The sequence below is a fragment of the Lissotriton helveticus genome, chromosome 4_2 (genome assembly GCF_964261635.1).
Source record: "Lissotriton helveticus chromosome 4_2, aLisHel1.1, whole genome shotgun sequence".
NCBI classification, from domain to species: Eukaryota; Metazoa; Chordata; class Amphibia; order Caudata; family Salamandridae; genus Lissotriton; species Lissotriton helveticus.
In genome coordinates, this window is record NC_136064.1 from 120,372,125 (window position 1) to 120,387,098 (window position 14,974).

The following is a 14,974-nucleotide window of genomic DNA, read 5'->3' on the forward strand; positions in this document are numbered from 1 at the left end:
CTTTGCTTTGTGTCAAAAACGATTTACTAATTAATGTTATGTCTTGCTTATATATAGGTGGCCTGTTTTTTGCCTGTAGATACAGTGAAATAATATGAGCAGCGACGCACATACTGCTTGCAGAGACAGAGATGGTAGATTATATCTAACATTCTGATCATGTGCCTAAGATCACACTGTGAGTGAAGCTTGATTCACCCATCAGTGTGATCTTAGGCAGAGACACACATACTTTTTGCAGAGACAGATATGGTTCATTATATGTAACATTCTGACCATGTGCCTAAGATCACAATGTGAGTGAAGCTGGATTCACCCATCAGTGTGATCTTAGGCAGAGACACACATACTGTTTGCAGAGACAGACATGGTTCATTATATGTAACATTCTGATAATGTGCCTAGGATCACACTGTGAGTGAAGCTTGATTCACCCATCAGAGTGATCTTAGGCAGAGACACACATACTGTTGGCAGAGACAGACATGGTACATTATATGTAACATTCTGATCATGTGCCTAAGAACACACTGTGAGTGAAGTTTGACTCACAGTGTGATCTTAGGCAGATGACCAGCATGGTACATGTAATCTACCATGTCTGTCTCTGCAAGCAGTATATGTGTTTTAACTCATACAATATCCTCCCTGTCTCTACAAGCCAAAAACAGTCCACCTATATATAAGCAAGACATAACATTAATTACTCATTACTTGTAACATCCTGGTCATGTGCCTAAGATCACACTGTAAGAGAAGCTAGAATCACCCATCAGTGTGATCTTAGGCACATGACCAGGATGTAAAATGTAATCTACCATATCTTTAAAAAACATGTAATTCCATATTTTTAAAGACATCAGCTAATCACATTATTCACCCACATCCATTTTAAATCAAGCTTGACGCACAGTGTGATCTTAGGTAGATGACCAGGAAGTAACATGTAATCTACCACATCTGATTCTACAAGCAGTATGTGTGTTTTAACTCATACAATTTCACAGTCTCTACAGTCCAAAAACAGTCCACCTATATCTAAGCAAGACATAACATGAATTACTCATTACATGTAACATCCTGGGCATGTGCCTAAGATCACACTGTAAGTGAAGCTAGATTCACCCATCAGCGTGATCTTAGGCACATGACCAGGATGTAAATTGTAATCTACCATATCTTTAAAAAACATGTACTTCCATATTTTTAAAGACATCAACTAATCACATTATTCACCCACATCCATTTAAAATCAAGCTTGACTCACAGAGCGATCTTAGGCACATGACCAGCATGTTACATGCAATCTACCATGTCTTTCTCTGCAAGCAGTATATGTGTCTCTGGTCATGTTATTTCCCTGTCTCTACAGGTCAAACACAGGCCACCTATATATAAGCAAGACATAACATTAATTGCTCATTGCATGTAACATCCTGGGCATGTGCCTAAGATCACACTGTGGGTGAAGCTTGATTCACCCATCGGTGTGATCTTAGGCACATGACCAGCATGTAAAATGTCATCTACCATATCTTTAAAAAAACAAGTACTTCCATCTTTAAAGACATCAACTAATCGCATTATTCACCCACATCCATTTAAAATCAAGCTTGACGCACAGTGTGATCTTAGGCAGATGACCAGGATGTTACATGTAATCTACCATGTCTGTCTCTACAAGCAGTATGTGTATTTTAACTCATACAATTTCACAGTCTCTACAGGCCAAAAACAGTCCACCTATATATAAGCAAGACATAACATTAATTACTCATTACATGTAACATCCTGGTCATCTGCCTAAGATCACACTGTGACTGAAGCTTGATTCATCCATCAGTGTAATCTTAGGCACATGACCAGAACGTTACCATGCCTTCAAATAACATATACTACAATATTTTTAATAGCAGTGTAACTTCATTAAATAAATCATATATCAGATTACACACAGGCACAAAGTAAAGTGAGACACAAGCAAAGAATACTCTTTAAGCTAATTGAGGCAAACTGTTACAAGGCACAGGTGACATTATTGAAAAATGTGAAAATGTTTTCTCTTCTTACAAACAGAAAGTCAGTGTAATGCTTCTCCAAAATTTAAAAAGCAGACTTTTTTCCAGAAAAATTTTGCATACTAATTCGTTTTTGACACAAAGCACAGCTCATTTAAATGACCACTACAGAAACAAAGCTGAAACCTCACTCAAACTTTTCAAAATACCTTGCCAATATGCACCATTTTATTTTTAAATAACATTACAAAAAAACATGACACAAAATGCAAGAATAAAGAAGCACAATATGCTTCTTAAACTTCCCCATAGTGCATACAACACTCTATCTTTATTAAAATAATCATTACTCACCTTTAAAAATGCTTTGAAAGAAGTAAAACAGTGTCAGTCACACTCAACAGATTTTCTTAAGCAGAATCTCTGAATAATGCTTCTTTCATTGGAGCCTGAGAATAATGGCACAGATTCTTACTCATTTCAGACCCATATTCTTGTACCTATCCAATCAAAATTGTTCCCACACAAATTCAAAACCAAACTGCACATTTTAATTGATTGTACATTTCAAGACTATGAAACTCACATAACATTCACCCATCCCCCCAGTGCTCATTCACCCTGTAACCATGGTAACTCCCTCCTAACCCAGCACACAGTTCAAAAGTTCATCTTACTATTTTGCAAAAGAATCCATCAAGGGTGTTTGACCTCTCAATGTATTAGCTAATCAAGTGCAATGTTTCTTTAAATGACTTTTTTTCAACCATTGAAATGACTTCTTTAAAAAAAAAGCATGTACCCTAATTTTCAGTGGTGAATTTTAAGAAAGCACCAATCATTTCTTGTTTTTCAACTGCACTGAATCTCAACCACTTTTTTTCATAATTCCTACTTTCAAACTGCCATTTCATTTCCACAACTCATCTGACTAGAAGCACATCTACCTTCAAGATGCCAAAAGTCTGGTTTGTGGGTCATATCTATGTCTTCTTGAGTGAAAAATATGCAAGCAACAGAGGGATTTGCAACCTTGATTTACCAAATGTGGACATTGTGTGGATTGGACAGAGAGGATTAAGAAGTTACCAATTAATACCATTGGTAAAATCCTTTATGCATTTACTACAGCCTGACTTCATAATTGTGCACTGTGCAATTGTGCACTGTGGTGGAAATGACTTGGGCATTTTGACTGGGGTAGGTCTGGAAATGCTTTTAAAGGACATCTTTGGGCAATTGATGACACTTTTTCCAAAAACTGCCTTGGTATTTTCTAACATATGCCAAATGCCAAAATGGAACTGATCCAACCAATTTTGTCCACAGATTGAGAAAGCAAGGAAACATGTAAATAAATCTGTTTCTGCTTTCCTCAGAGACTATGGTATGGGTTCCATTTACCACAACAACTTGCGTTATAACATGCAAGGCATCTATAGGAGAGATGGTGTTCATTTTACAGATGAGGGGAATAGAGTCTTCCTCTTGAATTTGAGACTCTGCATTTGTACCTACTTGTAGGTACAAAAAACACCCACATAACACAACAGCTCTTATTTAGAGCTAACTTACCTCTAAACACTCTACATAATTTTTTTACTCTGTTTTTTTACACTGTTTTTCCCCATGGTGCGCTCAGGGTGCGCGTACCGGAGAGCGTACCCGGGAACGCACCCAGCGCTTACCCCGCGAAACATTTAAAGAAAATCGTTTTTTTTCCCTTCAGGGACCTTCTAAGCCTCCCTCAAAAAACCTAGGGGATCAGGGGGTGTCTACCCTGCCCCCTTTTAATCATTTCACCCTTTGTTTTTTACCTCAGGTGTCTCGATTTTCCCGAGACACAAGATGGCGGACTGTCCGGACTGTTAAGAATGTTGACAGACATCATATAGCCAATCAGCTTTACGCTCGCGCACTCCCGTAGCGCGCCGGGTGCGCTCCCCGGTACGCGTACCGGTGAGCGCTCGGAGCGCACCTATTGATATATATGTTTTTTTGAAGTTGCCTTTCATAAAAACCACAGGAGCAATTTCAAAGAAATATAGAAAATGCCCTACTACATACCAGTACCTATCATTTTGCCAACTTTGGTGTAATTCCATTCATCCGTTCAGGCTGTAGCCGTGTCTAAATGTCCTATGGAAAATTGCATGGGGAAAACACATTTGAAAGTATTGAAATTTAGAACCAATCAAAATATTACTTTAGTTTGGAATTTGTGTGTGATGAAGTTTGATTGGTTATGTATATATCTTAAATGAGAGGAAAACACGGCCATTTTGTGATACCCCAGTCTGATGTACTTTTGAGAGAAAATTTGGGTGCTCAATTGCTAGACTTAGAATAACACAGTACTAACTCTTCTACTTTCAAAAAGGTGAGTTGTTAATTTGTATGGGGAACTATGTTGTACACTTTAAGATAATTTGGAAAATGTTTTCTATTAGTTATTTACAGTCCTTCTGTTATAATTATTGTTTCAGATTGGCTTCATCACATACAGTGCTTTATATTTCTAGTTCCTGTCTGATACTATACACTGCCCAATTAATTTTAAGGTACTAAATACTTGAGTAAGCTACTTTTATGTTATGTATTACTAAAAACGATAATTGAAAATGATTCGTTTTTTCTGCAATTTAAAGCAAGAAATTTGAAATTAAAATGAATGGAGACCAAGAAACTTTAATTTGAAATTTCAACGATATTTACTGAAATTTAAGATGACATGGATAATTTTTGGGATGAATCTCTTGACGAAGAATCAATCGAATGTTTGGATAAAATAGAATCATCATGGCACACTTTTAATGAGGACATTCCTGATCACATGATTGAAGAGGAAATTCCAGATGAAGACATGCTACAAGTTTTATTAAATTATTAAAATTCTGAACAATAAATTAATATTTACTAATTCAAAATTAGTTGACATATTATTCATTTTTTTTTCTAATTTATGAAGTAGTAGCGATGTGATTGTATTGAAGTGAATTTTAGACTCTGCATCGGTACCTACTTGTAGGTACTTAAATCACTCACATAAGACAACAGCTCTTTTTAGAGCTACCCTCCCTTTAAGCACTCCAAATTCTTGTTTTACACTATTTTCTTTCAATGTTTTTCCCTATGGTACGCTCTGGGTGTGCGTACCGGTGAGCGTACATGGGAACGCACACAGCGCTTACCCCGCGAAACTTGAGGACATTTTTTTTTTGCCCTTCAGGATCCTTCTAGGCCCCCTTCAGAAAACCTAGGGGGTCAGGGGGTGTCTACCCTGCCCCCTTGTAATCATTTGCCCTTTTTTTTTACACCTCTTGTGTCTCGATTCTACCGAGACACAAGATGGTCGACTCTCCGGACTGTTTAGAATGTTGACAGACAATCGACAGCCAATCAGCTTTACGCTCGCGCACTCCCGAAGCGCCGGGTGCGCTCCCTGGTACGCGTACCTGTGAGCGTTCGGAGCGCGCCTATAGATATATATGTTTTAGAAGTTAATTTTCAAAAAACCACTTGAGCAATTTTCACCAAATATAGCATTCCTCAACTGGCGCCAGAGTTATTCCCTGAGACAAAGACGCCTCCAAACAGCTGTGTGCTTAGGAAAGCCTTTAATGTTAAAACCGGCATGCTGCTCCAAAATGAAAAGTCTCTTCTTTTAAAGCTCAAGGGCTTCTTCTTCAGAGAATGACTCAGGATAAAGCTGCAGTGTTCAATAGCACCTTCCCTGCATGCAAACAATTTATACGTTCCCAGTACACTTAAAGGTGAGTTTCCGGTCTGTGGCATGCTGGTGCCTGTAGTTTGACAAGTGTTACCTCAGTGGGTTCAGTTTTTATTCCATCGTTGTTTTGACTTTCTTTCAGCCGCAATGGGATGTGGACTTGAATCCCTGTTTTTCTTTCTTTAAAACACAGCCGTGCCAAAGGTTAAGCACCATTCAAAACCTCTTGGGCCCCTCGCTCTCTCACAGGGTGTGGCATCCTTCACAGCCAGGCTGCTGTGCTTTAAATCCTACAGAATTTGACCTGAGACAAAGACGCCTCCAAAATATATATACATATATGTATGTATCCAAAATGAAAGTGCTCCTGCCAGAAATCCTTTCCCTTCTCCTAGGGTAGTTCGATGCCGGCGGAGCAAGCCGGTAATAATATCCACATAGAACGGCATACCATACAAACTCTTGGGTGAAAATAATGACAGATCACTGTGCTGATTTCAAAATATGCAAGGTTTATTCACGCCATAAACCAAGCGTGATGCGTTTCGCACTCCACAGAGCGCTTGAATTTTCACGCTGTGCAGGATTTTTTAACTGTGGACGGGATTGGGACGCCCCCACCATGACGCATGCAATGCGTTAAAAGTGTTGTAAATAACATCAACCACAAAGTATTCCCTGATTAATGCTTCCGTGGGATAAAACTGATTTCAGGTTTATCTCTCACCACCCTCCAACTAGTAGGTAATCATATTCAATGGCAAGATACAAATTCAATAAACAAATGAGGCCCTTGCACATTTCAAATATAAATTCAAGGTAGTGCTTGAAAAGCTTATCCCTCTCTCACCCTTTACTGACCTCATCCCTGACTATGTTGTATTACTTTCCTTTTCACTATACCCTAATTCTTCCCCTCATGCTCCTCCTCATCCATTACTCCTCATTTTTTCTCATATACCTTAAAGGGCAGTTTAACAGCTCCCATTTTCCTCCCACATCCACTGTACACCTGCTGGTTAGTAAACTCAGTCAGAACAGGAGATCCATCGGATTTGATAGGATTTGTATTTCGGTGGACAAGATATCCGTCACCGTGAGACAGAGTATCACGCTCGCTGATATCTAAATTAGGCCCTCAGTCCTATTCTGTCCCCCCTGTATTGAGAGCTTTCCCTACCTAATTGTTTTCCTTCTCTAACACATTCCGCTACAGAGCAAACACTTCCATGAAAAGAGTCCATCATCATAACCACTCTATCCAGACACACTACGGGAGCTCAAGAGTTCAGAGCTTTAACTGATGAAATGTGTCCTAATAATTCTGAAGTGGAATCTCATTTAGTGTACCATAGCACTATTCAAAAATCTCTGGAATCAAATACTTGCTATACTGTCTGTCATACCCCCTATGACACGTATGACTAGGCTACCCTTTTTGACAATAATCTTTCTGAAGTGACACAATTACCTTCACTAATTCTACTTCAGAAAATGATCATGTACACCCTTCGATCCAAGCTCAACTCTCACCTTTTCTCTTCGTGATCCTTTGACAGGAGAACCAAAACCCACTAACCCCCACTGAATATTGCAGCTGAAACATATGCAAGGAAGGGATGCCCTTCCAACGTCCTAACCATCCAAACACTGCAGATGAGTTCTACATAAGACACTGAAGACAACCTAGATCTGGGGAGGTTAAGAGGGTCAAAGGAGAGCCTGAGAGGTGACATGGAAGACTCATGTCACATGAGAAGAACAAAAATATAACATATAAATGATATGATGTTGTACTGGACATTTATATTTGTTCTACTTTGATGATTTTTAATTCACTGAAGTATAAATGTTCATTCTAAACAGGTCAGGTGAAAGGAGACTCAGTGATTGTTCTTTCCATTGGGCCCTTTGTCTACGACCCTCTTCCAATCTGTGAATATTTCAACGAGATTACCTTTGCCTGCGCAGATGACAAGTCCATCCAAGAGGTACAGAAATGGTGCAAGAATGAGCCTGATGCCATGGATTTCAGTCCCATTATGGAAATGATTTGTGATCTCCAGGGAAGTGGGTAAGGAATTTTCTCTACATTAACATGCTTTCCTATTAAAGGGGGAAAATAACGATTTTGACATCTCAGTTAGAATTGTAAAAGAAGGAATACAATAGGAAATAATCTTCTGTGTGCTATACTTTGGATTCAACAACTCAGTTACACAGATTCTGTGATAAATCAACGGCTCACTAGGCTAACCTTCGTTCTGTTTAGACTTAACTTACTTTGAAGACTAGCTTCAATGCCTTACCAAGTCATTTCCAGATCTTGATTTTAAAAGTGTTCATCTAGTTCCTCACTCTGACGTGTACCAGTATATATACTGCAACATTAATATGCTCAGACTGTGTAAAAACTGTTTCACACAAGTGAGAAAGGAGAGGATGTTTTAGATTGGTGTCTTCCTCTTTACTTTATAGTGACCATAACATAAATATACCCCCCTCTTGGCTACTGAATATTTAGGGTATTAGGAGATTACCATGTTATGACTCTAGTTCCTTTGTTTGATGGCATGCTTTTTCACTGGATTACACATCTGGCACTTGTACTTGCAGTCATACATCCACCTGTCGTATGACCTGCCCGTCCATCATTTGGAAATATGAGGGTCCAGATGAGTGCATGTTTTTTATCATCCACATTTTCATCATGTGTTAAAACATGTCAATGATAAAAGAGATTGCCGTTCTGAAGTATGGACCTCTTATTTGAACTGTTTGACATTAAAATCATACCATAAAAACAAGTTATGGACCTCTCCATACACAGTCAAAGTTTAGACACAAGGTGTAGTGTGAAATATAATACCTGGCAGTCTTAGAACTCCCAAACCTATCTCTCTAATGAAACCCCAAACAGACAAACTGACAGATTGGCAGACTGTTAGAAATTAGGACTCAAATTGGCAGAGGTATACACCCTGTCAGAGAAGGGACCACAATCCTAGTCGGGGTAATTCAGGCACACTCCCTAAAGTAACCTGTGCTCACCCTCTGGTAGCTTGAGCAGTCAGGCAATGTACAAAGTATTAGTGCAACACTTCAAACAGTGAACCAATGAAAAGAAAAGAGAAAAATCCACACAAGGTTAGCAAACCAGAGCTTAATGTATTCAGCAAAATGTGAAAAAAACAACAACAATTTAGTAAGCAGAACCATAGTTATGAATTTTTAAATAATAGCTGCAAATATAGTGCTTAGAAACATAAAGTGTCAACTTGGGCCATCTGGTCAATCCAAAGGTTCAGGCGAATCAGGATGGAGCATGGGCAGGATACAGGGACCAACCTTGTCATGCTGAAAAGGTACCTCGGTTGGAGCATATATTGACATTGAAATGCGAGGAATAGGGAGGTGATGTGTCACTTCCAATCCCTAGGATTTGTAGTAGATGCTGCATTTTTGATCTGCTCACTTGGAGATGCGTTGTCATTGTGCAGCACCAGATGTAGGCAATGCTTCATTATTTATGACATGCAAGTGAAGCATCTGTGCCGAAGATGTGCAGGTTCCAGCAGATGCAATAATGACAATGCATTGTTTTTGAAAATGCAGCACAAATAACCTACTTCAACCACCCAGGACTGGATTAGCACCACTCAGAAGGGTAGGACTCACAGATGGCACAGACCAGCTGCTATTGAAGTGCTGCTGACATTCTTTGATGGCCCTGAGACTTCAAAACAGGAAACAAGCACAAATATCCTTGTAGTCACTTTGGGTTCAAGTTGTGAAGGTCCAGTCCTTCTCACCCAGGCAGAGAGGGTAGCCGGAACACCAGCCACAGCAGTTCTTCCAAAGAAGTCCAGCACAATGAAAGTCCATTAGTAGCCCATCAGTCCTTCTTCCTGCCAGAGTATCCACAGGCCCAGAACTATATTTAGTTGGTAGGGCATGGCGCAATGCTTCAGCTCTCATACCCACACGTGCCTTTGAAGTATGGGACACTTGAAAGAGTGACTTTTGAAGTGCAAAAATTCCTACCTTCAGCCCTGGGTTCCAGACTCACTTCAAGGAGTTAAGCATTCGTTTGTGTGGGAACTTGTCAAAGCCCAATGAGGTGTGTAAGCTCCTCCCTCCATCCTGCCCTGAATGACTCATGAGTATGTTAATGGCCTATCAGACACATCTAAGCGACCTTTCTTAGTAGCTCTGTGGAGGAAATTCATAAGCCCACCTGTTACCCACCCCAGATGTGTATTATAGAAAGGCATCACGGACACAGAGGTTAAGAGCAGAAAAACGCCAACTTTATATAAGGTTTTTTTTGTAATAATAAACCAAACTTTACTATTAATGGATGATTTTTGTTACGAATCGATATGTACCAAACATGACAGTTCTATTCTTACTCAATCAGAAATGTCATTGATTAAATGTAATAAGGAATTTCCAATGTTAACCCAGGAGAAGTGTAGGCCTCAAAGTAGATCAAATGCAGTAAATTGGGAGTTTCTCACTGACAGTATATGTACAACTAAAAGGTATATGCCCTACCTTTTACTTACACATAATCCTGCACTGTGGGCTATATAGGGCCTACCTTGCCGGTTCCATAGTTATAAGAAAAGGGCAGTTTAAGTTTTGGAAAGGGGTTTTAAATGGCAAATCAACATGGCAGTAAAGTTGTATAAACAGAACCTGCATTGGCAAGCCTGAGACATGTTTAAAGGGCTACTTAAGTGGGTGGCACAATCAGTGCTGCAGATACATTACTAGCGTTTGATGAACAGATCCTGGGCACATTTAGTACACTTTGCTAGAGACTTTTAAGTAAACTAAATAGGCCAATTGTAGATTAACCAAATTGATCACCTTTTAGGGAGGGAGCACAATCACTTTAGCACTGGTTAGCGGTGTCAAAGTACCCAGAGTCTTCATTTCAAGAAAATCAGATCAGCAAACAGTGAGGCAAAACAGGCACAAAGTTGGGAGAATACCAGCCCAAGGCTGACAGATCTAACACAGATCATAGCACATAAGTACCTTTGGAGCAACTAAGTACTATTTGTAAGTGACAAGGTAACTCAGATCTAACCTTATGGTTTCTACAAAGGTATAAAAAGGTAGAAGTATGGATTAGTGACTTTATGGCCCTTTTAAAGCTAGCAAACAGGAAGGTTAGTTCTACAGAAGAGCCAATAAATACAAGAGATAACTATTCCTACAGAGCTCATTAATGTTACTTTCTAGTCATTTGCATTAGTTGTTCATATACAAGATGTGCTCTGAGGGAACCATTTTTCCTTTCAAGTACATGTAAAACCACTTAGCGTTCTTATACTATGGCTCGGAGTTTTGCTCTAGGAGGAGGAGGATAAGTGTAGTGATGTTAGATGAAGATCAGGTCACGTAGCTTCTTGTAGAAAGATGTATTTATTAATTAAGTTGACATGAGGTGGTAGTTAATATATAAGATAAGATGGTAAGAATAATCCTTAGTAAATTCCTTAGTAAATCCCATAGTAAATCCCCACTACGAGCTGTCACCAGTCAGCTCAGTCCTCAGCTCTTAACTGACACTAGCATCAGAACATAACATTCCAAACTGTGATAACATTCCAAATGATGACATATGTGAAACAACTAGAAAGCCAACACGACACATCTTCCCCTTTTACACATTTAACAATTGCAATCCAAAAATAAGATTTTAAGGAGCAATTACACAAAATAATAGAATACAGAAAGGAGGTACGTAGAAATAGGAGAAGAAGATAATTAAGTAACAATGAAGAAAAAGAGAAGGTGAATTATAAGAAAAGAAAAATTACAGTAACATCTAAGAGGTGGAAAATCACGCAAGATCAAAACCAAGAAGAATCAACAGGGAAAATCAAACAAGATTAGAACCAAGAAGAATGAACAGAAACCAAATGAAAATACAAAAGACAACACATCTTCTCTCTAAAGGAAAAGAAGAAAACAAAAATAAGAATATGGACACCGAGCACAAAATTCACGGAATCAGCAAACACACCAATTGGCCAGACTGGCGTAGTTGCGAAACAATGAACCGAGTAGTGAAGGAAGAACCAAGTAAAGCACAAATATGAGAAAATTAAAAATAATAAAATGTTCTTACATGAAAACAATGCGAAATCCCAGAATCATAGGGGAAAAAAAAACATGGAAATTAACATCTATCAAGAGCATGAACAGAAGAAAGGTTGCCAGCAAGACTAATAAATTCTGAATGAAACCTGTAAAAACGGTTAGAAACTGGCATAATAACCATAAAGCAGAGCTACTCACATATAACACTGAGGAAAAGTTGCCAGAAAAACAAATATTAGATAGTGAAAAACTGGCATTATAATCTCTCAAAAATATCACATGCATATAACCCTGAAGAAAAGTTTCCAGAAAGAATAATTAATTCTGAAAGGAACCTGTAAAAACAGGTGAAAAACTAGCATAGTAATCACATAACAGAATTACGTGGATGTGACACTAAACACTTCTAAGTAAAAAATGAATAATGACAATTCATGTAACGTACGTCTACGCACATAAAAAGTCTTGAAAACCTTAATGACAATTCATGTAACGCACGTCTACGCACATAAAAAGCCTTGGCAACCTTTTCGCAAAGGAGAAAATCATAGAGCTCATATATAATTAATAAAATAAGGGTTAGTGTACTGAACCTATAAAACTGACATCAGCAATCAATTAATAAACCGGTAAATGTAGACAATATGAGTCCACTAATAAGAAGAACAGAACACTTCATTTAAATATCCTGTATACCAGAAATAACATTAAAGAAGTAGAAAAGAATGCACAGAATAATCACTAGTACTATGCTTAGTTCATAAAATCAAATGTATAAATTGGTATACGAAGTGCAAGTCAACGTTGAATAAAAGAATATTGATAGAAGTTGCGATAAAATAACTTCTGCGTCTATTACAAGGTGCAAATGAAGAAAAAAAATTGTATCTGCTGTGCGGATCAGCGCTGAAGACTCGCACCACAAATACAGTAATTATATGAAGTACTGAACTTGCTGTACCTTTCATGGTGTGCATGTCACCGAAACATGTGCAGCATTGATATTACTGCAGAGTCAAAAAGCCCATAAATAAAACTGAACCTTCTATAAATATAAATACTTTTCATGGTGTGCATGTCACCGAAAACACGCAACGTTGAAGTAGTTGCAATATAAACATAACTGAAGGAGAAAGAAACTAAACAGTATCTGCTGAATTGCGAAGTGCAGCGAAGAACAACAAAAATTGAGGTTATAAGGTTACCAATATCCTTACAACGTGGTTGGCAGCTAACATGAAAATCACGAAGGTCCGGTGGTGCCAGTCAAAATGGAGGCACGCAGAGCGACGTTGTGCCGGGTGGTTGAAAACAATTCTGTGCTCCTCAAAGATTGTAGAGTGTTGGCACGTCATAGGAGAGGCAGCGGGCGTCATCAGGAAGCTGGAAACTACACGAAGGTTGCAGGCGTCATCAGGATGGCAGCACAGAAGGTAAGCGCGTGCAGATCTGTATGCCCTCGTGCAGAATTTTAAACTAAAATGAAGGCGGTTCAACTGCCAATGAAAGTCACACAGAAGGAGGCATAACAAAATATAGTAATTAACCCAACAGCCATAGCTTAAAAAATTGCGAACTTTCATCGTAAGTAGAAAAAAATACATATACGCGTTTTGAAGTGAGACGCTTTTTTTTCCTTAAACTTCAACTGCACTTAAAATTGAATTTCGCTTGTAGGTAACAGCAACGGAAGGTTCGTTTACATGTAATGATGTAGAAAGCATCGATAACTCGGTGTTATTTTTTTTTATTTTAACATCCAGTAGAGGGCAGTACTAGATTGTCAAAGATATATGGAGCTGCTTGTTTAGATCTTAGGACATTACATGAAATTATTGAAATGGAGGTAGATGTCAAAAAATGAAAGCCGAGAAGCAGCACATGAAGGAAAGGCTCTTCATCAATACATCAGAAGCAGTCTTCGCTCATCAACAGCAATTTAGAAAAGCAACACTGGCTTATTTTCAGATGTAGCAGTGGACTAATTAAAATCACACCCTTATAAATCAGGGACTCGTATTTCAAGTAGGCTTACACATAAGCAGGCTTATAAATCAGGTGCAGTCACTTTTCAAATAGGTGAACCCGTTTTTTAAATCCTGTGGAGCAACTATTAAATCAGGTGCAGCAGTAGATAACTTAAGATTTTAGAAAGCAGGGACTGGCAGATTAGTTGGAGGACGACCAAAAGAGTGGAATGGTCACTGGTGGGGATTAATAACGTGCCAGTTTGCTAAGAAGTTGCTTGAAGAAGGAGAAACTTAATTGGTTACCTTGTTTGAAGAAAGTTAATGTTTCACTTGCTTGTAAATATGAAGAAAGAAGTCCAAAACGTCGCCAATTGTAGTGATGTTAAATGAAGATCAGGTCACGTAGGTTCTTGTAGAAAGATGTATTTATTAATTAAGTTGACATGAGGTGGTAGTTTTATTTATTTATTTTATTTATTTGAATTTATATTGTTCACAGCTACCCTCAATGGGTTTCCCGGCGCCAGAGATAGATAAAAGAAAGAAAAACAAGCAAAGGCCCAAAACAGAACAAACAGTGCAGAGGGATTAATTGAACAGAAGGGTCTTCAATTTTTTACGAAAAGGGAGGAGATCAGTCTCCGCTTTCAAGGCCGGCGGAAGAGCATTCCACATTTTTGGGCCAAGATAAGAAAACGAACGCCCACCCATTTTGGCCAGTTTAATTCTGGGAACAAAAAAATCGCCACTAGTGGAAGATCTTAAAGTGCGACCAGGCTTATAGACTTGAACCAGGTTCTGCAGGTATTTAGGGGTTGAACCCTGCCTGATTTTAAAGAGAAGGCATAAGGTTTTAAATTTTACACGGTTCGGGACCTTAAGCCAATGAAGGTCATGCAGAGCCTGAGCTGCGGAAGATCTCTGGGGTACATTGCACAATAAACGGGCTGACGAGTTTTGCACCACCTGAAGCTTATTTATAGTGGCCTTATCGGCCCTAAGATAAAGCATATTCCCATAGTTGATGCGGGAGATCACAAGAGCCTGGACAACAGTTCTCTGAGTAGAGCAAGGCAGCATCCATAGGATCTTCTGCAACCATCTTAAAGTGGAAAAACAGATTGCAGCGACCCTTGTTA

The 14,974-nt window shown here is 38.8% G+C and overlaps 1 protein-coding gene across 1 annotated transcript in view; it reads left to right on the top strand.

Annotated features, from left to right (window-relative positions):
* LOC144752079 (nicotinamide N-methyltransferase-like) overlaps positions 1-14,974 on the top strand; it is a 143,175-nt gene that overhangs the window by 118,293 nt on the left and 9,908 nt on the right. Inside the window, exon 2 of the mRNA XM_078640030.1 lies at positions 7,615-7,822. Coding sequence (XP_078496156.1) covers positions 7,615-7,822 — 208 coding nt within the window. The remainder of the gene's footprint in view (positions 1-7,614; positions 7,823-14,974) is intronic.